The sequence below is a fragment of the Miniopterus schreibersii genome (assembly GCF_964146895.1).
Source record: "Miniopterus schreibersii genome assembly, chromosome: 19".
In the NCBI taxonomy this organism is placed as follows: domain Eukaryota; kingdom Metazoa; phylum Chordata; class Mammalia; order Chiroptera; family Miniopteridae; genus Miniopterus; species Miniopterus schreibersii.
In genome coordinates this window covers 31,252,366-31,277,882 of record NC_138119.1, presented here as the reverse complement: position 1 = coordinate 31,277,882, position 25,517 = coordinate 31,252,366, and the positions used below count along the sequence as shown (strand labels likewise).

The following is a 25,517-nucleotide window of genomic DNA, read 5'->3' as shown; positions in this document are numbered from 1 at the left end:
CCATTAAGAAAACAAACAAAAAATAGCGATAAGAAATAGTGGAGTTTGGGGCTGGAAAATGCACATTAGGACCCCGACATCTCTGATGGGCTCTGCTAGAACCAACCACAATGCTGATGCCAGGGTACCTGTTACAGTGGAGTATGCAGGGTGTCCCTCTCAAAAATGTATATACACTTTAACAGCTGATAGCTCAATTTTGAAAATGAAATGGACTTTAATAAACACTGTCTTTATCATTAGTATGTATTCCCTGCCTGCTCTGGCACTTTCTGGTTGGGTTCCCACGGGCACACAGTGTGGAAAGTCGAGGGGCTCGTCCAGGTACAGCTTGTTTGGGGCATACCTGTTGTTGAGGGAGAAGTGTGGGGTGTGATTCTGACAAAGGAAGGAGCAAGGGGACCAGGTGACACAGGCGAGCTATCTATGCAGAGGGAGAAAATTAGAGGCTTGCAGGTAGGATTTAAATTGTAGATGTACTTTGTTTAGCCCACAGTTTTGTTTGGGTGTTTTTTAAAATTTGAATTAGTTGCCAATTTGAAGAATTCAGAAATTTCACCTAAGTATCCAGAATGTTCACTTTTCTTGAAAAACCTACCCACCGTCCTGCATGGCGAGTCTTGGCTGGGCCGGGGGAGCTGATGCCCCTCCGGTATAATGTCACCTGCAAGTCACTGGGCTCACACACTCATCTGCACAACTGGCCTGGCCCTGTGGCTGGTGAGACCCCTGATATTGTGAGCTAATGCTGTGGGTAATTGCTTTGTTTCTTTTTTTTACAGTTGTGGTAAAATATACACAACAAAACTCACCATTCTAACCGTACAGTTCAGTGACACTATGCACAGCCAACCTGCTGGGCAACCCTCACCACCAGCCATCCCCAGAACCTCTTTCATCTTCCAAAACTGAAACCCTACCCCCATTAGACAACAGCTCTCCATTCCTGCCATCCTCCAGCCCCTGGCAACCACCATTCCACTTTCTGTCTCCATGAATTTGACTCTCTAGGTCTCCCATTTAAGTGGAGTCTTTTTGTGGCTGGCTTACTTCACTGAACACAATGTCTTCAAGGTTCATCGTTGCTTAGGTTCTGACTCAGAATTCTGGTGCTCATTTTACAGATGAGGAAACTGAGGCCCCAGGAAAGCTCTCATTCCCACAAGCAGCGAGGGGCAGACTTGGGATGGAACCTGGATCCCCTGACTCCCTGCTCAGGGCACTTTCCCCCTCCATGTCCCCTTCTTAGACTAGGTTTCAACTTCTCAGTAGTGTAAGTAGGACAGATGTGCTCTTCATAGCAGCAGAGTGATCCTGCTGGGTTTCGAACCCACACTTCTCCTGTTTGCCCATTTGATGGGTTGCCCAACATCAGTCTTGTGAAAGGGGAAAGAACTGCTCTGTAGTCAGAAGTGGACATCAATGATCCCTTCTCCTCCAGAGGGCCAAAGAGGGACAAACTCATCCTGTGCCCCCCACATATTGTTAGCTCATCCTTGCACCCCAAAGAGGTTTAACAACGGCGCCCTAGAAAGTGTAGTTGTCTCGCTGTCTCATTGCCCCGAAGTGAGGAGAGACATTTCTCTTTCACGTCTCGGGTGCGCCTAGAGCAGCCCCTTCTGGCTCCCCCGAGACTGATTCATCAGGCAGCGCTGTGTTTAGGTTACACCCACAGATGAGAGCCTCCCCAGGAGCCCCGTTTTCCAGTGACTGTGGTCCTGTAATGCGGGGGCCCTAGTAACGGTGCCGATCCGCGCTGAGCTGTGACACCCCCGGGTGGTTTTCTCTGCTCTTCCCTCACCTGCTTCACCAAAGTGAACGGAAAGGGAGCATGACCAGGCTGCGCACCAAGGCGGCGAAGAAGCCCCGGGTGACAGCCACGCCTGCCTTCTCCCACCCTCCTGGCGGGTTCATTTCTCTTTGAGCAAGTTGGCCTGGCTGGATGCACTAATTAGCTTCCCTTTCATTTCCTGCCACCCAAGCTTCTATGGGGAATCTTCCCCAGAATCAAATGCTAAGTTGGTTGGGCACTTTCTTATTTTAGTCTTGAGATATTTCTTGCTTCTGGAAAAAGTAAAGGTTTCTTTTACTGCAAAGATAAGCCCCCGCACGTTACTCTGATCAACAAGACTTTTCTTGGCTGGGGGCTGGGGGTGGGGTTTGGGGAGGGAAGAAAAGACAACCTCCCAAACATCAATACTTTTTTTTCTTTTTTTGCATGTGGGAGTTTTATCAACTACTATAGATATTAATAATGTGGTCTAGCACTCCTTTATTTGTCACTGTGGCAATGAAAATAACTTGGTACTTAACCGATTATTTTTAAGAGGTGGTAGCACAGTGTTTCTTTGAATGTCAAAACCCAGAAATAGAGCCTTTAAGAATTTCTTCCATCTGCCAGATGGAATGTTGGCTGGGCAGAGATTTAAACAGCACACGTGTGACGGAATAGGCCTTGTTGCCCCATATGCAGAACACAAGCCCGCGAAATCCGCCGCCCCTGTGGGACATGCAACCAGCTGAATTCTGTTCTGCCAGCCAGCGCTCCACTTAACTGGTTGGCAATCAGAAGGAGAACAGCCTTTCTGGGTGGCAGGGCTTACCCCGAGGTAATGGTGACATTTCCAGGAAGGAGCGCTGCACAGCCCTGGGAATGACAGCCTGTTAAAAGGATAAACACTGCATATGAGGTTGACTGGCAACTCCTTTCGACGTCAGTGCGCTCATTTAGGAACATCTCACAGGAACACATAGGAGGCAACACTGGGCGATTGGTTTTGCGGTTCCAAATGTCTGGGTTGTAGATGACTTGAGAAGGAAGTGGGCTCGTTCTAGACAAAGTGAAGATTTCACTTTGGGAAGAGATCCAAAGGTGGTTAAGATGTAATCCCCAACCCAAGGAGCTCCAAGATTTGTGCAGGAGGCAAATGAATAGTTAGAACTGGAAAAATGAAACACCCTGAGGGCTGGGAGTTTGCTCTCAACAGAGGAGAGTAAATGTCTCTCCCAATTCCCTTTCTATTACCAAGCCTAGTGGGGGAGAGAGAGCCCTGCCTGGCGATTTGATTTGGCCCAAGGTCAAGAAAATGTCAATGTCATGGCTCCTGCTGTATCCGTATAGCGGCCGGTGGAGAGAGGGGGTGGACAGATGACTGTTGGGAAGGACACTGAGGGAGGCCCAGTTCTTTCCTCCCCATGGTTTAGCTTCCTTGTTATGTCTCAAATTTCAGAAAAGCCTTTTACATACACCATTTGTGTTACTGCATTGTGGAGAAATTTTGGGACAGGGCGGCAATGGAAGAAAGGGCCTTCCTGGTGTCAGCACTCTGCTGAAGTCGGCTTGGTGGCAGCAGTTGCATATGGACGAAGGACAGTGGCCCTGGGACGACAGTCAGCCCCACTCCTCATACTCACTTTCCCCAGGTTACCAGGGGAAGGGGAAGCTTGAAGAGACGGTCACGAAAGGCTTGGGTCCCATCACAGATATTCACAAAACAGGGCCGGTGCATTTTCAGTGCTCTGTGCAGAGGGGTTTTCACTCTTGCCCTCACCCCCCATCCTATTTGCACCCGGCAATTTCCAGACCCTCGTTCTCTCCCTCGGCGTCCCATAAAGGTGCCCATGTCTGCTCACCCACACCGTTGTCTCAGCCACCCCACCCGGTAGTATCTGCAGATTTCGCCTTTGCTGCCCTCACTCCACAGCGTTGCTGCAGTTGCTGTCCTTGTCAAGGGCACACGTTGAGGGGAAGGGCCTGTCAGTGTGCCACCTCCCACAAACACTGGGCTGCCCCCTGCTCCTGCCAGCGCCCAGCACCTGGAGAACGGACCCCTATTCCCACTGTCCTCCGGGGGTTTCAGCAAACGGCTCCTTTGGTTTGCTGACTCTTTAGAAACCCTCTCTCCCTAGTTCCCAGGGAAAGCCAGGTAAGCCAGAAACTAATGTGGAAACTGACGTGGAAACTGCCCGTGTGGACTCCAATCAGAGAGGCGGGGATTGTTAGTCCTTAGAAGAGCTCCTCTTCTCATGCATCGGCCTCAAGATTAAAGTTTAAACTCCTTAATATAGTCCCCCAAATTGTCTCTGACATGATCTGAATCCCACCTTCTTGTCCAGCCCTCATCTCTCACCATCCCGTTTAGTTTCCCTGTGGTTCTCACACTAGCCTGCTCTCTTCTACACTGGCCTGTGTACATACTATTTCCTCAGTCTGGAGACCATTCCTTTAGCTTCACCACTTTTCCGAATCCTACTCATCCTGCTGGGTTCAGCTGTGGCACCACTTTCTGCAGGAAGCTATCCATGTCCTCTCTCAACGTCTGAGAAAGCTGTGCTCCCAGGGCACCCTGTCCTCCCATCACTCATTAACACTGCAATGTCTGTTGACTTCTCCATCTCCCCTCCCACACTGTATGTTCCTTGGGAGCCGGGACTGTATCTTATATTGACTTTGTCATTCTACTGGGAATACACAGGAGGTGCTTGATAAATTATTGGATGAAAGACTAGTGAAATAGTTCCTGAGTCTCTTCCTTTAAGACAAGTTTTTCCCAAAGGGGGGACCAGTGCCCAATGTGCATACACTCCTGATTGACCTACCCCACTGGTCCTCTGGCCTGACTCTTAGGGTCAGCTTGGCTTGGACTTGAACTAGGACTCCTCCTACATAAGCATCTGAGGGGGATGAGCCACAGTAGTGCTTCTAAAACTTTAATATGCTCAGGGAGCCTGGGATCCGGTTAAAATGCAGATTCCAGTTAGGGTGGGGTCTGAGATGCTAATACTGCTGGTTGGGGACCTACACCTTTAGTAAGGTACTAACTAGATGTTTTGTGTGGTCTTTTTAAACTGATGACAGGATTCTGATTTATAAGAATTAATTGGTGACTTCCAGTCAAGATGGCTCATGCTTCAGATTTTCCTAAAATTTCTCAAACAAGCAGCATCTGGCCTCAGCATCTACAGTACCTCTCACTAAGTGGCCCCAGGCCCGGCACTAGCAGTAGCCAGCCTTGGTTAGCAGCTTGGCCTTGCCTGGGCACCTTCAGCCCAGCACAAGGAGCAGCCATTGGCAGATTGCTTTGTAGCTCATGCCAGGTGGCCTTGGACAGAACACAGGTGGCAGATGACCTCGACCTGCACCTTCTGGGAGGCCCCAGAGCCAGAGTGTACCAAGTGGACAGCTTCAGAGCACATTGAAGCACCACCACCCAACCACCTCCATAAACAACGCACTCAAGGGGTGGACTCAACGGGCACCAGAGCCCTGCTGAAATAAGTCCTGTTCTGTGGGGTGATCTTCCATGGTGGGTCAGAGGTTGGTGGTAGGTGGTTGTAGCCAGTCATTACAGTTGATCGGCAGGCTCAACTTACAAGAGGAGAGTGTACACAGCCCACACGGTGCGGGGCACACCTCGAGTGCCCAGCTTGGGTGATCAGGGACCCTATAAAACACCTACTACATTGGGCCACTCTAACAAGCTGGGAGACATAGCAGCTTACCTAATACATAGAAAAAAAACACACAAAGAGGCTGCCAAAATGAGAAGAAAAGAAACGTCTCATATGAAAGAACAGAATGAAACTCCAAGAAAAGAACTAAACAAAATGGAGAAAATCTACTAGTTGCAGAATTCAAAACACTGGTTATAAGGATGCTCAATGAACTTAGTGAGAACCTCAACAGCATAAAAAAGGACCAGTCAGAAATTAAGGAGACACAAACTGAAATGAAGAATAATTTACAGCAATCAACAGTAGAGTAGATGAAGCTGAGAATCAAATCAGTGAGTTAGAGTATAAGGAAGCAAAAAACACCCAATCAAAACAACAAAAAGGAAAAAAAATCCAAAAAAATGAGGATAGTGTAAGGAGCCTCTGGGACAACCTCAAGAGTATCAACATTTGCATCATGGGAGAACTGGAAGGAGAAGAGAGAGACAGTAAAAAATTAAAATTTGAAAATTTGACAGAAATTAAAATTTGACAGAAAACTTTCCTAACTTGGTGAAGGAAATAGACTTATAAGTCCAGGAAGTGCAGAAAGTCCCAAACAAGTTCACACCAAGACACATCATAATTAAAATGCCAAAGGTTAAAGGCAGAGAGAATCTTAAAAGCAGCAAGAGAAAAGCAGTTAGTTACCTACAAGGGGGCACCCATACAACTGTCAGCTTATTTCTCAACAGAAACTTTGCAGGACAGAAGGGAGTGGCAAGAAATATTCCAAGTGATGAAAAATAAGGACCTACAACCAAGATTGCTCTACCCAGAAAAGCTATCATTTAGAATCGAAGGACAGATAGTTTCCCAGACAAGAAAAAGCTAAAGGAGTTCACCACCAGCAAACCAGTATTATATGAAATTTAGTGTCTTCTTGAAGAAGAAAAAATAAATATATTTTATTTATTTATTTATTTGTTTGTTTGTCTGTTTGTTTGTTTGTTTGTTTTTGTTAATCCTCACTGGAGGATATTTTTTCCATTGCTTTTCAGAGAGAGAGTAGAAGGGAGGGAAGGAAAGGGAGAGAGAGAGAGAGAAACATGGATGTGAGAGAGACACATCAATTGGTTGACTCCTGCACGAGACCCAGATGGGGTGGAGAGAACCTGCAATCCAGGTACGTGCCCTTGACCGGGAATCAAACCCATGACCCTTGGGTCTGAGGGCCTGCGCTCTAACCACTCAGCAAAACCGGCCAAACTGGCCAGGGCTGTTTATCACTTTAAAACAGCATTTTAGGGGTGATAAAAATATTCTAAAATTGATTTTGGTGATGGTTGTACTACTCTACAAACACTAAAAATTATTGAATTATACACCTTAAATGGGTGAATTGTATGGCATGTGAATTATATCCCAATGAAGCTGTTATGAAAAATTTTAAATAAGCATATGCTATGATAAATTCATTGTTAACATTTTTTATTATTGCATAATCATCTATCAAGAGGCTTTACATCAATTTATTAAACTATTCTCCTGTTGTTCGATATTTGGGTTGGTTCTACATTTTGGCTGCCATAAAATTGCTACAGTCAAATTCTTTGTGCTTAAGAGTTCTCTTTATCTAGAATCAGTTTCTCCCAGAAGTAAAAATATTGTGCTAAAGTGTAACACTACTTAAGCATTTATCTAGCCAGTCAGATGTGGACTACACTATATGCATTATTTCTTTAACTTCTTCGTCACCCTAAGAAGCCTATGTTATCTCTAGTCTCAGAAGTTAAAACAAGCTCAGAGAAGACAATTAACTCATCCAAGGTCACAGAGTCAATATACAGAGGAGCCAGGTGCCTACCCAGCTCTGCCTGGTCCCAGAGGCCATGATCACTCCCTCATCAGGCCTTAAGTTTTTCAAACCTTGCTAAGTTTCAATGGTGAAAGTGCTACCACTTTCTAAATTGTTTTTGGATGATGTTGGATATTTGCTTGTGTTTGCCAAACCAGGTACACTTTTTTGTTGTTGTTAATTACCTATTGTGGCCTTTCCCATAGTTGGCTAGACAATTTGAAGAGTGAATAGAGGGAGGAGCATGTAATCGATGGCTTGTTACCATCATGAAAAAGAAAAATGCTGGCTCAGTTTCCTTTCCAAGTGCACTTCAGCGTAGAAGCACCTTTAATGATGGCCGGCATGCCTCATGGAATTCTCTTTGACACAACGCCTTGGTTCTCCCCCTTGTTCCTTCTGCCAGGCTGAGCCTGGGTACAGGGCCATGAGAGCCGCACCGTGCAAGGGAAGACTACCTGCTGCGGGGCTGGCCCTCCCCTTGAGCAGTCCTGTTCTTTCCTGAAGCTGGAGGGCTTGAAGCAATCATTGCTCTGCTCCTAACACACTTAACCAAAGAGCCGCTTATTTTCCACGGTTATGTAGACAAATATCACAATGATGAAGATGCCAAACACAGCAAGCTTCAAGCCCACTGGAAACATTTCTAGCTTGCTGCTCCCAACGCTCCAGTTTATTGTGCAGTAGTCTTTCTCGTCGGTGTTACTCCATCTTTTGGATCTGGTGTATGGTGCTCCTGAGGCCCACCTGTGAAAACATTAGTGGCTCTTAGGGTTGTGTACAGTGACGAACCGAGCACCCCCTGAACGTGTGTGGCCTTGGGGCTCAAGGGAGCACCCTTCATGGGGCTTTAGGGAGCAGGCCTCTCTCATTGAAAACCTACGCCAATTTTAACAAGTGATGTTAGCAGGGTACCACTAGGATGGGAGATCTCTAATGTCCCACCGAGCATTTCTTTATCACCCACACGTGAAATGTCTATCAGTGCTGGCACAAGGCCTGGCTCGGGGACTTACAGATCCCCTGGTCTCTACTGGGGATCGGTAAGAGCGGGATGGGGGACATCAGTACACAGGCCCTGTCCTTTCTTCCTTCACAGGTCTAAACGCAGCCTTTCAGGGTGGAGACCGGAAATTCTTTAGAAATATGCTGCTTATTTTGCATTTAAAAGAGCAAGAGGATCCTTTCTGAAATCTTTTAGAGAGTCTTCGGTTTCCACTAGTTTAATCCTGGAAATTGGCTGAAGTTTATTCAGAAGTTCAGAAACTTTCCAGAAAGCTTTACTTTCTAATGAAATGGCCAGTCTTGAGCTTTTATTTCAACTCCCTGCTCTTTTTTTTTCTTCTTCTCTCCCCATTTTCCAAGACACAAAGAACAAAGGTCTACAAATCAAGAGCCTTGGGCTCTGGTCTCAGTCCACTGTGACTTTTGGCTCCCCCTCAGCCTCTCTGGCCTCTACACTTCAGCGGTGAACTCGAGGTTATGTAAGGCCCTTTTAGCTTTGAAATGAGATATGACGAACCTTCCTTCTTGCTCAACAGATTCCTTTTCAGACTCAAACCCTCCACAAAAATCTGAATAATAATTTTTTTCAGGAGTTACATAAGTCAGTAATATCTCCTCGGATGCTAAGAAAAGTTATTACCTTATTTTCTCAGCATGCTTATGATCCTGACAGTAGATATTTCGGGCTTTTGGTTTAGTGGTAGAAGCCTTGGGTCTCTAATGAACAGAAAGAAAGTATCAAGAAGAGCTTATTTATCAAAAAGATAATGTCAAGTTATCAAGAAGAGCCCTCATAGTTTCTAATGTGTTGTACAAAGGACCTTATTTTTTTTTTGTAGAAAAAAATTGTGTCCTGGTCGGGTGGCTCAGTTGTTTGGAGCTTCATCCTGTGCACCAGAAGGTTGCGGGTTTGATTCCTGGTCAGGGCACGTTCCTAGGTTGCAGGTTCCATCCCTGGGCCAGGAGCCTACGGGAGGCAACCGATTGATGTTTCTCTCTCTCCCTTCCTCTCTCTCCCAAATCAATAAAAATATGTCCTCACTGAGGATTTAAAAAAATCAACATCTTTTAAAAAAATCTTGTAATCTGAGGACTGATAAAGTTTTTGGTACATCAGATAGTTTCGTACTTCATAACACGAACTTTAAGTTAGCCTTTATTCAGTATTAGCAGAAACCTCCCATTTCCACAGAGTAATATTTTACATCAGTGACTCATGCATGAACAATAGACGTGCCAGTGACAAAGGTCACATGACACAAGCAGCATTCTGTTCTCAAATATCTTCTTCCTATTTTGTGCTTTTATCTGTACTTTTATTGCTTGGAGCTTTTTTTATGAGCATGCGTCATTTTTAAACAAAGAATAAAGTTATTTTTAAAAAACAAGTTGGCTCTGAACAAGGGCAAGAAAATAATTTAGGAAACGAAAGGGGCGGCGGGGAGAAGTAGGGACGGTCGTGTTTTCTTTTCTCTTTCCAAAAGTTCTTTTGCGTTGTTATTTTTGCAAAGTAAAAATGCATAGCTCTCCCTGCCTTTGCTTCCTCTCTGTGAAATAAAGTGGTAAATTAAGCGGCTTACTCTATGCAAAATGATTAACACATTGCCTGATATACAGTAAGCACTTAATGAAAGCACTTAGCAATAATGATTATGATCATGATGATTGTTAATTTTGTGTTGCTGGCTTTCCTTGATCGCCTTGTCTTTCTCAAGTGTCTGCGACGGGCAAGGGTGTGAAGATGTGATGTCACATGGTGCTGCGACCTGCCATTTATTGAGTGCCAGGCCCCATTAACCCATTAACTCACCAGGGCCTCCCGGCCCACCCTACCCTCCTCTGGTGGGCACTGTCATTGCTCCATTTGGGAGCTGGCAAGTCTAGAGGCGCAGGAAGCTTTAAGTCACTGGCCTAAGGTCACGTATTATCCTTCAGTTTCTAAAAAGAATTTCCCTCCTGCAAGGAGTCTTCTCTATCATTCTCATTCACTCAGCTCAGTTGCCTACTTTATATTTCTTCAGCCCTAATACGCACGTCCTCTACTTTATTTCTCTTTAATCAAGCCACGATATCTATCCCGGAGGGCCACTGGGAGTTGGTGTCTGTCCCCCTTCCCAGGGACCCAGAACCCCTGAGCATGGCTAGGGGGCCTGCTCACCAAGAGACAATTCAAACTGTTTACAAAGGTGTTGGAAAACATTTTGTCAGCACTTTCTTTCTTTTAATTTTTCTAAGTACAGAAAGTTTCAAACATATACAGTACTTGGTGTAATGAACCTCCAAGTACCCATCACATGCAACTTCTTTTTTAATTCTCTTCAATTTAAAAATAGATATGTTAAATAAAGCATTTGGGGTAGAAGCCTGTTGCAAAATCGAATGACAGGATTTCGCAGCTCTAAGCCAGTCCAATACACTCTCCCCATCTTTCCTCGCGCCATAAGGACGTTTGGGTCTTTGATTTCCTTTCCTTTTATAATTTATTGTCTTTAAAGTCATTTAAATATAGAGTTCTACAGTAAGAAAAAGGTGAACATTTTAATTTTTAAAAAAGGAAATTCTGGCCTATCAACTTAACTGTGGCCATCAATAAATATAATAATTATTATAAAGACTATATGACAGGGAAAAGGGATATTGATTAATGATAAACACAGTAAACAGAGTATAGGATTGTACCCCGTGACGGCAACTGCGCGAGTGCATACTGTATACACACAAAAACTAGAGGGGAGTAAGAAAATCAAATCAGCTTTTGCATCAGGTGGCATATTTGTAGCTCAGTTTTCCGCTTTTAGAACATTCTTGTAATGCTGTTATAAGATGGTTTTCACTATAGACACCATTTACAATGGAACCTAAAAACATTAGTGTTCACTAAAGCCGTGCTTAGTCATGTTAAGCAGCACCCGGGGAAGTGTAGCGTCTTCCCTCCTTTCTCCCTATGCCCAGAGCCAGACTCTGCAAAGATGGCTGTTTGGGGACTGTGTGGCCTCTGCGTCCCTGCCCGCTTCACGGCACCCCTGGCATTCAAGCCAGCAAAGCGCACCCGTCCACATATCACTGATCACAGCTGTAGTTAGAAATGTCATAATTCCGAGACATGCCGATATAATAAGGCACGAGCGTCTCGTTACAATACCAGCCAACACGTTTATCACATTTCCTGTGTGTTAGGCAGTGTTTTAAGCCTTTAACATGAATAAAGTAATTTAATCCTCAGTACCACCCTGTAAGGAAGATGTTTCTATATGCCCATTTTATGGATGAGAAAACTGAGGCACAGAGAGTTTAAGCAGCTTGCCCAGGATCACACAGGGGTTGAGATGGTGGAGTCAGGTGTCAACCCAGGCAGAATGATAGTGCTGCTTTGCTAGAAGGGAAGTGGAAATACCAAGTGGTGAATGTTTATTATCTTGGACATTCAACACGCCTCAGTTTATTTAATATTTTAACGACTCTAGGAGTTAACCATTACAGTCCCCATTTTACAAATGGGGAGAGAGAGGCTCACAGAACTAAAGTATTTGTCCCAGGTTATGCAATGGTAAAAGGCATAACTATAATTTAAGCCCAGATATTCTGGTTCCAATGCCTATGTTTTATAATATTTCTATTGGGAGAATTCATCATTGAAAATATGTTAAATATTACTGTTTTTTTATTAATTAGTAAATTATCAGATCATGTTACAAGTGTTTAACACTTACAGACATCAGATTCTTCTTGAATATTTCAGATGAATTGGCTTTTTAAGATTTTTCCAGGTAGACTATTTTGTGCTAATTCTTACTGCCTCTCTATGTATATCGTATTGAATCTGAGCATGGGTTGCACATGAGATATTGTGTCATGATGTATTATAATTAACTACAAAACACAGGGCTAATATTCAGAGCCAGAAAGAACAATAACCATCTTGTATTCTCATTAAATCATTACTCGTCAAAAATGTATTTGGTTTTTGAAAAATGATCTACTTTGACTAAAATGATTAATATTTGTCCATAAAGAAATACAAGTTTGTTTGCATTTCCTCAAAATGTGTATTCTACAGTGTAGACCCAAACCTAGCCTGAAATGTCATAGGCTGGCACCTGCAATTATGGGCAACCAAAGAAGGGGTGCCGAGTGCGGAGGTCCCCACCCTTCCTTTCTCTTGTTCTTCCAGGACTGCTTTCTGTTGGAGTTTGGGGAGTCGGGAGGCAGTGGCGCTCCGTGGGGTGGGGATGAAATTCTCTTTAAACTGAAATGTGTTACATTTTTCAATCACTCTCCTTCACTAGTGCAATTTTTTTTTTAAAGGCCTAGATGTAGAACCAGACATTTTTACAAATGACTTGACAAACTGGCAGTTATGACCTCCTTACAGGCAGAAAAAAATCCCTTGATTCAGAGTTCTTTAATATTGAGTCAACCCCAAATCCCTTTATTGACTAAAAGTGATTAAGTTAATGAAAGATCTTACAATAATTTCACTCTACTGTTTTTACCTCAACCTTGATTTAATAAAACTCTAAAACATTGTGTTCTTTTAACCTAAATAATTATTTCAAATTAATTAAAAACCTTTTAAAATAATCTGCATTACATTAACAAAAGAAAGGTTACAACCTTTATGATCATCTCCATTCCTGCTTAAAAAATCTAGCAAACCAGGAATAGAATGGGAACTTCTTTAACTTGATACAAGGTGTCTCCGGACACCTACACCAAAAATCACACTCAAAGGTAAAATGTTAAAAGCATTTTCTTTAAAATCAGAGCCAAGGAAAGTATTCCTACTATTATCACTCACATAATATTGTAATAAAAGGTATACAAATTAGACTAAAAAGAGTCTGCAGAAAAATCATAATTGTTAAGAGTTCATTGTTATAAGACAAAAGTTATTGAGAAAAATCAGCTGCATTTCTATACACTAGCAACAAACCATTTAAAACATATTTTTCAAAAGATACTACTTCCAACAAAATTTGGCAACAAAAATTAAAAGCCTACCTAGTAATAAAGCTAACAAAAGATAAGCATGACCTTTATTGAGAAAATAATAAAATCTTACTGAAGGACATTAAAGAAAATTTCAATAGATGTAAAGATGTAACATGTTCATCAGCAGGAAGACTCAGAGTAAAGATTCAGCATTTTCCAAATTAACTTATAGTCAACAAAATTTCAATTTAAAGTAAAATCTGAATTTTTTATGGAACTTGATAAGCTCATTCTAAAGTGTATTTGGAAGAACAAAGGAACAAGTTAGAAATAAAGACCATTTTAAAACAACAAGGTGAGAGGGGTTGCTATGGTAATGAAGGCATTCTTCTATGTGCACAAGCTAGACAAATTGATCAGAATAGAGACCCGCTGTATTCATCACGGTTTTTATTTTCTGTAGTTTATGATGCTTTGGCATCTTGGGGCCTCGCTAACCCTGGAGGGCCTCCCTCTCTGAAGGCTAATTCCTAGAGAGAGTAAAGACTTGCTTGTGACCAAGCCTTTCATACGCAAGCCAACCAACCCCTTCAGCCTTCTCTTTTATCTCTCACTTACCAAGCCAATATTTTCCCTGCCACACATCAGCCCAGGGCCAGGTATTGGCCAACTAGGGTCCACCCCTATAGCCCAGGACCTGCTGAAATTAGTCAAATTAGCTAATCCTCAAATGCTTACCTTGCCTTACCCATTCCTTCCTGCAGAAGTCACAACAAAGCCTGGCGTCCACACCTTCCTCTCACTCCTGCCTCCTGACTGACCCTGCTACTTCCCCGTGTGGCCCTGCATGGCATGGCGTGCCCAGTCCCCTTGGGTACTGCAGGTAATAAACTTCTTTGAAAGGCAGTTGTCTCCGTGTCTGTCACCTTACTATACCTGACTCAAACAAATCCTGGGTGCGTGGACATTTGATGAGTGACAGAAGCTAACACTGTCAATGAGAAGAGAAAGGACAGACAATTCAAAATGGTGTTGAGAACACGATGAGACAGATATACTTCTCCAAGTTCCTCCTGCTGAATATAGCCAAGCCCCCTGTGTTAGCATAGGCAGCTAGGGGTTAACAAAAGAGAAGGGAGCTAGGCTGGCTGGGCCTGATTGATTCTGGAAGTTACTCTTAATCAGGCTTAAGTCTGGAAGCTACAGCTTCAGACACCCCAAGGGACGGCCGAATCCCGACCAAGGGGCTTAACACCCCTCCCTCCCCTTGTGTAAGGAGGAGGGACGGCTTTCCAGTCTCCCCAGAGTACAACGGGTCCACTTGCCCAGACAAGGTGAGGGTGGGGTGGGGTGGGGGAGGGTAAACAAAGGGGAAATTTCTTTGCTAGGCACATGCGCGCAGTAGAAACCAAGAGGGTGCCAGGGGAGATCTTTCTACTTTGAGGCACGTGCAGTAGGAGCCAAGCTGGCAACCGCAGAGGGGAGGTGTCTAGCCTGGGAAAAGGATCGGACTGGATGAGATCCAGGAGAGAGACTGGATGGGGGAAGGCCCAACACAAGCCCACCGGCAGCCAGGAAAGAGATCGGTTAGTTTGGAAGGAAGCCTACCCCTTCCCAAGCCGGAGGCAATGTAATCGAGCCTAACAAAGGCCTCCTGGTAGCAGGGGTTCGCCATGGTTCCTGCATTCTCCCTCCCCAGCAGCTGCTTGGGCCCAAACATGTGCTCCGAGCACTGGCTTGGGGGCAGCAGAGCCAGCGGGGGTCCAGCCGGGAGCAGAGGCTGAACCGGACCAGGCTTCAGCATGGCCTAAACTGAACCACAGCAGCTTCGGGTGCCCGGCCCATGCCAGGCAATGGCACAGTATCTCTGGACCCCAGCTCGTCTTCTGGGTTTGTGAAGACAAGGCTGGACTTCCTCCACAGCCCGACGGAGCTAAGCCACCTGGTTGTGGGTGAGGCACTGGGCATCTGGGGACAGTCCTTTGTGTTTGCTCCAGTGCTAGTAAATCTACCACTACACCGCATCCTCCCATGCGTGGGTCCCTGAAATGCTGTCCTTGCGACTCCGTGGAAGAAGAACCCCATTTTCACAGGCAACATCAGGGCACTCTGTGAAAAGCAAACCTAAGAAGACTGAAAGGTGGAGAAACCCAGATGGGCTAGTGATCTCAGGACCCGAGGAATGGCTCGCAGAGAATGGCCTGGGTTTTCTTTTTACCTCACACAGCCCAGCATCCAGCCTGGCAACCTGGAAACACCAAAGAATGCAAACAAAAAAGCCTCTGGAAAGCCAAAGGACTAGGAAAGGAGAAAGGAGTAGCCTCACAGACAAAACATTTTTGACGGTAACTGCCCTACCCCAGCCAAACAGCCCACACCCAGCAGCCAAGATGCATGGGAAGCTGGGCCAGTGGAGGTCCTCCCCCAGCAGCCCGGCAATAACGATCCAACAAACACACTACAGGGTGTCAGTGGAGGCCCAGTGGGGGACCTGGACTTCTAGCACCTGCCCCCAGTGAAGAGCTGGGGTCTCTCTTCCCCCATCAGCACAAAGTCTGAGAAGGACACGGACACAGAATATTTCAATACAACCCAAAGTCTCTTATAACTTGAGTGACTCATGACAGATGCCAACACCGAGATGACACAATGTTGAATTATCTGACCAGGATTTTAGAGCAGCCATCATAAAATGCTTCAAAGAACCACATAAACACGTTTGAAACAACTGAAAAAAATATTAACTCTCTGCAGATAAGTAGAATATATAAAGAAAAACCAAGTATAACTTTTAGAATTAAAAAAATCCAACAACTGAAGTAAAAAACTCGCAAGATGGCTTGAAGGAAGCTTGGAGAAGACAGAGGACAGAATCAATGAACTCGTTTACTTAATGAAACATCCAATTTTATTCAAATTCTCTAAAAGTCATACTCAATATGTTGTTTCTAAAATGTACATCACCCTTTATATAAAGGTTTCATTATTTCATCTTTCCTTTATAGTTTTTTTTGGTTTGTTTTTTTCTTTACAATTCTTTAGTAGAAGCCAGAGTCTTCAGTTGCCCAATAAGGAGCCTCTAACCTACTATTATGATTAAGTTACTTCTAAATGAAAGGCTTTTGGTGTTTTCAATTCCTTGCTGATAGGGTAAGACTGCACTATTACCCATAACCACATGACCTAATTTAGGATCAATCTTGGCGCCTAGTCTTGCATTTCTAACCAAATTTACAATCCACCTTTCAGCTTCTTCCAGAGTCATGTTCAGTTTATCTGCCAACATGTTAATGCTGATACAATGGCGGGTGTGACAAAAAGTCTCAAATATGAAGAAATGGGAATTTTCAATGAAATCCTCAAGAAAAGCAACCAAGAAGTCATTCACTAGCATGGGTTCACATTCCATCAGCTTTTTCTGAGCCCCATCAAAGTAAAAGTGAACATAAGCATTTATCAAACTCCGTAATTGGGTCTTTATATGTCTAAGACTCCTGTTGAATAACTTTGACTAGATCTTTTAGCACCTGCTGGCATTTTAGAACATGTCTGTTATGACTGCCAAGAAAATGTGGACACATCATCTGAGTTGGTTTAAGTACTGCGGCTAGTACAGGAAGAGATCAATAATGTTATTACACCCTTTGGGGTGGTTGAAGGAGACAAACAGAGACCAGGGAATGAGCCATGCTTGCTGCTGAAGAGACTGGAGTGGAGAACTCACAGAATTATTACCTATGGTCTCTTTTAACTGTGTAAACTCTTCCAAAAAAGAAAATAACACAAAACAAAAACTCTGAGCCTCAGGGTCTTGTGGATTATAATAAAAGATCTAATACTTGTGTTCTCAGAGTCCCTGGAGGAGAGGGGAAAGAGGTAGAGGTGAAAAAGGTATTTGAAGCTGGAAAGGTCCAAAATTTGGCAAAAGACACAAATCTACAGATTAAAAAAGCTGAGTGAATTCCAAATAGGATACACCTAAAGAAATTCATGCCAAGAAATATCATAAGCAAACTTCCGTAAACTGTTGTGCATCAAAGGACTTATGAAGAAAGAGGGAAGGCAGCCCACAGGATGCGGAAACACATTGGCAAGTCCTCCTTTTGATAACAGTCTAGCATTCAGAATATATAAAGAACTCTTACAACTTAACAACAGAAAGACAAACAACCCAACTAAAAAATGGGCAAGGGACTTGAGCAAACATTTCTCCAAAGAATATGTACAAATGTTCAATAAGCAAATGAAAAGTCTCAAAATCATTCGTCATCAGGGAAATGCAGATCAAAACCATAGTGAGATACTGCTTCATACACACGAAGATGGCCATTTTTAAAGGTTGGGTGGAGCCCTGGCTGGTGTGGCTGTTGGTTGGGAGCCGTCCTGTGCACCAAGAGGTTGCCAGTTCCATTCCTGGTCAGGGCACATGCCTGGGTTGTGGGCTCGACCCCCCAGTAGGGGGCGTGCAGGAGGCAGCCAGTCAATGGATGTGTAGCTCTCATGTCAATGTTTCTCCCTCTCTCCCTCTCCCTTCCTCTTTCTCTAAAAATCAGTGAAAGCATATCCTCGGGAGAGGATTAAAAAAAAAAGGCAAGTAGAAAAAAGTGAAAAGACAAGCCCACTGGTGGGAGATGTTAACAATGGGGAACACTCTGCATGGGCGGGGGAGAGGTTATATGAGAATCTCTGTACCTTACTCTCAGTTGTACTATGAACTGTTGGGAAAAAAGAAAGACAAGGCCAAACTACTAGGAGACCTGCTACACTTATGGCTGACAAAGGATTAGTATCCAAAATACATAAAGAGCTCCTATAAATTACTAAGAAAAAGATAAACAACCTGATAGAAAAATGGGCAAAAAACACGAACAGACATTTTACAGACAACAAAACATAAATAACCAACAAACATGTGAGAAGATGCTCAACCTTATTAGCATAAGAGGCATACAAATTACAATCATAATAAAATGCCATCTCACACTCAGGACATTGACAAAAATGAAATCTGACAATACTAAAGTTTGAAAAAGAAGTAGAACAAGGGAGCCGTTAATATACTGCTGGTAGGAATGTAAACGGTGCAGCCACTCTGTAGAGTGATTTGCACGACCTCGCAAGCTGAAGATCAGGCATATATCCTTCGGGTCAGCAGTTCCCCTTCTAGGTACATTCATTCAATTGGAAAAAAATCCTTGCAAATGTACTCAGTGGATTCTGTGCCACAATGGTTGTAGCAGCATTGCTTGTCTTAGGAAAGTTTGGCAACAATTCAAATGTCCCGTAAATAAGGACTGGGTAAATATACTTTTACAATAATTATATGGCAGTGAAAGCGAATGAATGAGAGCTACAGATATTGGGCGGCTGGAAAAGGGAGGTTACAGAAGAATACTTACACTACAATACTATTTAAATAAAATCCAAAATCATGAGAAACTAAAGTTTGTGGATACTGTGAAGAAAAGGAAAAGAATTATAAGTAGAAAATTCGGGATAGTGGTTCCCTTGGGGGAAGTGAAGGAAGGTACTATGATCAGGAGGACTACACTGGGGTCTTCAGCTGAACCGACAATTATTTAATTTTTAATCTCTAGCATGAGACTCTAAAGGCTTATTACATAGTTCTTTATACCTTTTTAGGTGCATATGTTATAATAAAATATCAAAAAAGTTTTCAGGTTTGAATTTTCTTCTGTCTACTGAGGCAAATTCCAGGTGCCCAGATGCGTATCAGTCAGCCCATTTTAACTGTGCTGATTTCTGTACCATGGCTTTCATGTGGGGATGGAAGGGCCATTGAAAAATCTCTCAGATGGACTCTCATTGCACAGCAATCACCAGAAAGAAAGCCTTTGTTGCCTTAGGTGAAGAGAAGTCCTGCCGCCCTGGGATACCATGGGAAGAGACACTGGAGGGAGCTATTTCACCACTCAGGTGCCTGGTTGGTTTTGCTCTTCCTTTGGCAGCTTGATATAAAGGAAAGGGCAGTAAAGTGGAAATTAGGAGCCTTGAATTCCATTTCAGAGTTTTCTTCTAACTCTGTGTGGTCTTAGGCAAGTCGTATCCCCTCTCTGCTTGTTTCTGCATCTGTAAGATGAACCACATAGCCTCCTCCAAGAAGCCTTTCAGATAGGAAATTCCATGATCAATAACTATAATAAATCATGCCTGGACTCATACATTGAAATGAATAGTGCCTGGTGCTAATGAAGCCCTAATAAATACCAAGAGATCAAAATAACTCAGGGGTGCTCATAGCAGAGGTAAACAGGAAACTCCTCTCCCCAAAATGTATACATATCTCTGTACCCATAATACAAATTATAAACGAGCTTAAGTCAATTTGGTTAAATATTCTTAGATGAAAAGGAAAGCAAAGCTGAGTTTTGTCAACAAATTCATATTGTTCCTATAGAAAGAGAACACCACTGCTCATAATCCAGTTTTATGAAAATAAATAAGTTTACCTTTATTATCATCTTAGAATCACTGTAATCAGGGTTTGGCTTCGCTAACTCTTCTTGATGCTCTTGTGTTTCAAAGGCTTGATTCTGTTACACAGGGAGAATCAGCATGTAATCAATAAGATAAAGGCACATTGATTGTCAGCATATTGAAGCATATATACTAGGAGGTCAGTAGTTTTACAAGAATAGTGTTAAATTGCGTTTCTTGTAAATATGGCATTTAGCTCCCATTAGCACATGCCAAAGGTAAGAACTGAGGGCTTATTAGTTATAAAATTATATGTAATTTACCCTTCACTTTGACCCAACTGGAATCTACAACTACTACTGGAAGTAAGGATGTTTTCCAATCAATTAAGAAACTATTATAGAGATGTTTAACATCAGATCGCCTAAAACCTTTACATGCAACTCAAACCGCACACTGAATGGTAGAGCTTTAATATATATTCCCTTGGTACATTGGGTCTTCCGATTGCAGCAGCTGGGGTAGGCCATGCACCTGCTAATTATAGGCCGACAAGGCATCTTATCAGCAACAACAGTAATTGAGACACGAGTAAAAATCCTGTTAAAGTTTTGGCACAAATGCATTGAAACAGGCCTCAGAATTGGAAGCAAAGAAAAGAAACATGAAGCTTTCCTTCCCTTCCTTGTCCTTCCCTGGGATGTCAGTGTGTCCTGCACAAGAAGTGGGGCAGAGGGGACATAAATGAGGGGTCAGAATACCTAGAGGCCAAAGAAATGGAGTTGGAGGGGCCGTGTATATCGGGGTTCCTGTGACTGAAGAATGGCAGTGGTAGGGAGGGGACAACGTAGAGGCTTCCGTGTGCCCTGTGTCCAAGGAAGAGAGACGGTGATGGGAGGGCCACAGGGAGGTGTTGCCATGTCCAGGGTGGAGGAGGTGGTGATGAGGGTTATGCAGAGTAGGAGGTGGCTATTGTGATTAGGAGATTGGTTACACTGAGGAAATTAGAACGCTGAGAAAAATGTAAATATATTGAGGATAATGGAAGCCAGGTTTCTCACTGTCACAGACTTACAAACACGGGAAGGGGAAAGGTTGAAAGAACACTGAAATGTTGGATTGTAATTGAAGATCAATATGAACTTATGGTTTTTAAACATATACAGAGATACATAAAAATAGTTATAGATGCATGTGTACACACACACACACATTTATTTTCCAGCTCTGCCACTGAGAGGATCTAGAAGCAATGACTCCCAACAGCAATGAGCTCACTGAAGGCCTAGGTCTTGGTGTGTGTGTTTTTTAAATATGTTTTTATTGATTTTAGAGAGAGAAGAAGGGGGAGGGAGAGAAAGAGAGAAACACTGATGTGAGAAAGAAACCGATCCTCCCCTATGCACCCTGACCGACCTGAGGCTGAACCTACAATCTGGGATTGTACCCTGACCGGGAATTGAACTGGCGACCTTTCAGTGCCTGGAACAACACTCAACCAACTGAGCCACACCAACCAGGGCAAAATCTTGGTTTTTAAACACCATCCTACAGTAAACACCATCCAAGGCTCCTGGGGCAGAAAAAACACAAGATGGGTCTGAAACATCTTTTTGTGCCAGAAATTCAGGACATGCTCAAGGAATCGTGAGGCCATGTCAAAAGGACACAGTATCCATATTGAAAATGCTCCCACTGGCCAAATCTGGGACAATTTGAACATTAAAATAAATAATGATATCAACAGATATAGCCCATTCAATTAAAAAGAATCAGTGAGTTCATACTAATAAGACTCAATGAAAGAACAAATGAAACAAAGAGCAAACGAATGAATGAATGAATGAATGAATGAATGAATGAATGAATGAGGGAGAAGGGAAGGTCTTCCTTATAGATCTTCCTAAGAAATGCAGAGGGGTTAATGAAATAGAAAGTCGCAATGGGCCATCATCGTGACAGGGGTTGACTCAGGCAGTCATCTACAGGAGCTCGGGCTGATGGATGGGTTTGACTAGGAGCTGTGTTGGTGCCACTTCAGAATATTTCCCCACAAAATACTGTTCCACTACACATGGAAAAATGATGGTGTTATGGAGAAACCTGACAGACACCAACTTTTCCAGGTGATTAAGGTTAATGTCACCAGCGATGGAACAGGATGACCTCGTTACCTGGTGCGATGCACTGAGAAGAGCACAGCGTCATTTCTGAGGACGTCCCGCCCGAGGACATGGCCTCTACGAACAGTCCAAAGGGAAAATCAGACAGAAAAGTCACCCTACAGGAGGAAAGGCGTGTACCCTTTAAAATGGTCAAGGGCATGAATGTTTGAGACTGAAGGAGACTGGAGAGTCCTGACACTCAAAGGTAACGTGTGCTCCTGGACTGGACGGGGCCCAGAAGCAAAGACACTACCGGGAGAGCTGGTGGTATTCGAGTGGGATCTGAATGTTGGACGCTGGCGTTGACTCGATGTGAATGTCCTTAGTTGCAGTTATTTTGTGGACATGTAGGAAAGTGTCCTTTGGGGGTAGGCAAATATATGCCAGAGAACTGAGGGGCTTCCTGTCTAGAATTTGCTCTCAAATCAGTCAGAAAGACACAGTGCACACACACACACACACACACACACACACACACACAGAGCAAATGTAGTAAAAGGTAACAAATAATCTGGGTGAAAAGAAAACAGGAATTCTTTGTACTATTTCTTGCAACTTTTTGTAAGTGTAAAATTATTATTATTATTTTTTTTTAATAATTTTTTATTTTTGTTTAAAGTATTACAGATGTCCCTTTTTCTTTTTCTTTTTTCTTTTTTTTTAAAATAATTTTTTATTTTTGTTTAAAGTAAAATTATTTTTTAAAACGTTTAAAGAGGCAGGAGAAAGAAGGATTTAAGTATCAGATTAAGAAGGAAAGAGTCCCACCCAGCTGGTATGGCACAATGGTTGACCAGTTCAATACTAAAAATTCAATTTCCGTTATATTTTTTTTCACTTAAGCATGTTGCTTTGTATTGCAGGTAACTAAATATCATGCTTTTTATATAATAGTAATATTAATGATAGCAATAGTTCTTATTTGTACTTAGACGGCTCTTAGAATGTGCCATCACTACTCTGTTTCACATACTTTAACTTAATCATACCACTTTATGAAGCTGAAACTATTATTACCCTTATTTATGGTTGAGGAGTTAAGAGATAGAGAGGTCAAGTGTCTTATCCAAGTTAGTGGCAGAGCTGGGGTTTGAACCCAAGCAGTCCAGCTCTAGAGTACATATTTTTGATACACGTATTCTGTGTTTCCAAAGCTCAATTTTAAGTTTCTTCAGGACAGGAACAAGCAGGTGTAGCACAATGTCCTGTATTTGATAAATAGTTGTTAACTCACAGGCTGAGTGAGACCCAGGGATGGAAGCTCTGTTGCAACCCTTCCCTGGATGGTCATCAATTCACCATGACCTAAGCATTGTCTCTCAAGAGAATACATTAAGGTAAGCCCAAGAGACAAAAGAGGTGGTACAGAATAGGAAATCAGAAAAAGAGAGACCGTCAGCATCAATGTAGGACAAAAACTCCTTTCAGTTCACCCAACAGGGACTGAGTGTTCCCGGCCTCCACATGCCTGGCTTTGAATTAAATGGAGAGGATTCAAAGACATAGGTTTACCGTCAAAATTTTACACCCTAGAGCAAAAGGACTTGGACAGAGGGTGGGAATAGGGGCTGATGGAAAAGGCAGATTCCTAGGGCCAGACACACAGAACACATTTTGAGAAAATCCTAGAATATGTAGGTGACCAGATGAGGAGAGAATATTCCAGGCTGGGAGAACAGAATGAATGTTGATTCTGGCAAGAAAGAGCATGTGGTGTCTGGGGGAGAGGAAGGAAATGCCCAGAGGGGCCAGGGGCGCTCGGGAGCACGCCCCTGGGCCAGCGCCCTCTGGGCACTAGGTGCGGCCCTCTGCAGCCAGTGTGCACATGCAGGCACTCAGCCTTCGGCACCACTCCCGAACCCGGATGACCATGTGCCCTGGTTTGCCAGGACAGTCCTGCTTTACTCCTGTTTCTCCAGCGCCCTTCTGGTTAGTGTCCCCTTTCATTTTCAAAAGCATCCTGTTTGTAGTGATAAGTTCCATGGCCATCCCATCAAACCACGCTTTATGCAGCCTGACATTGAGGGTTATTCTGCCTCCCTGCCATCCCTGAATCCTGTCTCTCCTCTAGAGGTTTTAGAGCCTCACGTACACACATCAGCTTCACTCCCTACTCCACTGGTGGAAGCTTAAGCTGTGTCTAGAATCTATCTGATGAGAAAATCTCCAAATAAAAAAATACTGACCTCCCTTTCTGAGTGGTCTTAATCACCAAATCAAATGGGCTGCATATGCAATTTAATAAAATACACAGACAGCCCTGGCTGGTGTGGTTCAGTTGGTTGGGCTTCATCCCATGCACCTAAAGGTTGCTGGTTCGATTCCCAGGCAGGGCATGTGCAAGGTTTGGGGATCGATTCCCGGTAGGGAATGTGCAGGAGGCAGCCAATCGATGTTTCTCTCTCACATTGATGTTTCTCTCTCCTCTCCCTTCCTCTATCTCTAAAATTCAATGAAAAATCTTAAAAAAATAACTAAAACACACATGTACAGTGTTAAAAAGTGTCCAGAAACTGACATATTCCAAATCTCAAGGTGATTTGTATTCCACTAGAAACCTACTAAAATGAGAGGAAAATATGCATTCATTGGTGTTTCAAAGAAATGTGGAAACTACCTTTCTAGGCACTTAGAGGACTGTTAGGTACGGACCACTGCTCTTAAGTAATTAAAGTCTATGGTGTTAGACAAGTGTCTAAATAGACACACTTTCTACTACCTTTTACATGGAAATTTAAATGCTTATTTACATGTACTTTCGGATTTAAAATTGAACAGATGTCTTGAGGCTCTTCTGAGAATCAAAATGGCTTATATAATCCTTCTGATCAAAACATTTTATGTTATCACAAACTTTCCATTTAATTCTATTGCCAATTCAAAATATTGATGTGGTTTTATTTCAGGTTTACGTAAAGCAAAGCCTGGAGGGCATTGGCCCCCCCCCCCCCCCCCCCCCCGCCTGATGCATTTTAAATATGCAGGTTACTTTTTCTCTTGTAAATGTCTTTGCAGGAACTATACAAAAGGGTTTTCTGCAGAAACAAGGTGCCATTTGAAAGATTTAAAAAATCTTTTTAGAAAATTTTGATATCAGAACCACTTCATCAAATTTGAATTATGTTCAGATAGAAAGCTAAAGTAACAACTTACTGCAGGAATATTTACCTGGGGTTTCTTTTATTTATTTAAACTCAACAAGTATTTTAAATACTAGACCACATTTGCAAACTAATCTGTGTGTCCCTAGAGCTGTTTGGCAGACTTGATAAAGTGATCTTTGGGCTCTTACTGTGTACAAAGCCCCGTGACAGCTACTGAGTGGATAAAATGCAATTTTAAAGGGATCCACAGGGGTGGCCTTTGAGACGTTGCTTAAGTGATCACAGAATGTTAACAGGAAGATAAATGGGGTGGGGTGAATGAATAAAAATAACTCTAGGCATGAAGAACTGTTGAGGCCAAGGTGCCTGGGAAGAGGTGTGAGAGGCAGGGAAACAAGGTGGGCATGCACTGGGTTGGATGGTGAGGGAGATACATTTACCGGAGAGACTGGTGTCTCTTCATGATGTATAGTAAGTTTGCACCTTGTTTTGAAAGTTTCCAGGCTAACGAATACATGATTAAGTCTCTGCTTGTAGATCTGAACTGGAATTGGTAAAGGTTGGAGGAAGAGGCCAGATATG

The 25,517-nt window shown here is 43.1% G+C and overlaps 1 protein-coding gene across 1 annotated transcript in view; it reads right to left on the bottom strand.

Moving 5' to 3' along the window:
* Positions 1-7,839: 7,839 nt before the first annotated feature.
* LEMD1 (LEM domain containing 1) overlaps positions 7,840-25,517 on the bottom strand; it is a gene marked incomplete at its 3' end in the record, with an annotated part of 32,312 nt that continues 14,634 nt past the window's right edge. Inside the window, exons 5-6 of the mRNA XM_081121902.1 lie at positions 8,937-9,013; positions 7,840-8,038 (exon numbers count right to left, since the gene is read on the bottom strand). Coding sequence (XP_080978028.1) covers positions 7,840-8,038; positions 8,937-9,013 — 276 coding nt within the window. The remainder of the gene's footprint in view (positions 8,039-8,936; positions 9,014-25,517) is intronic.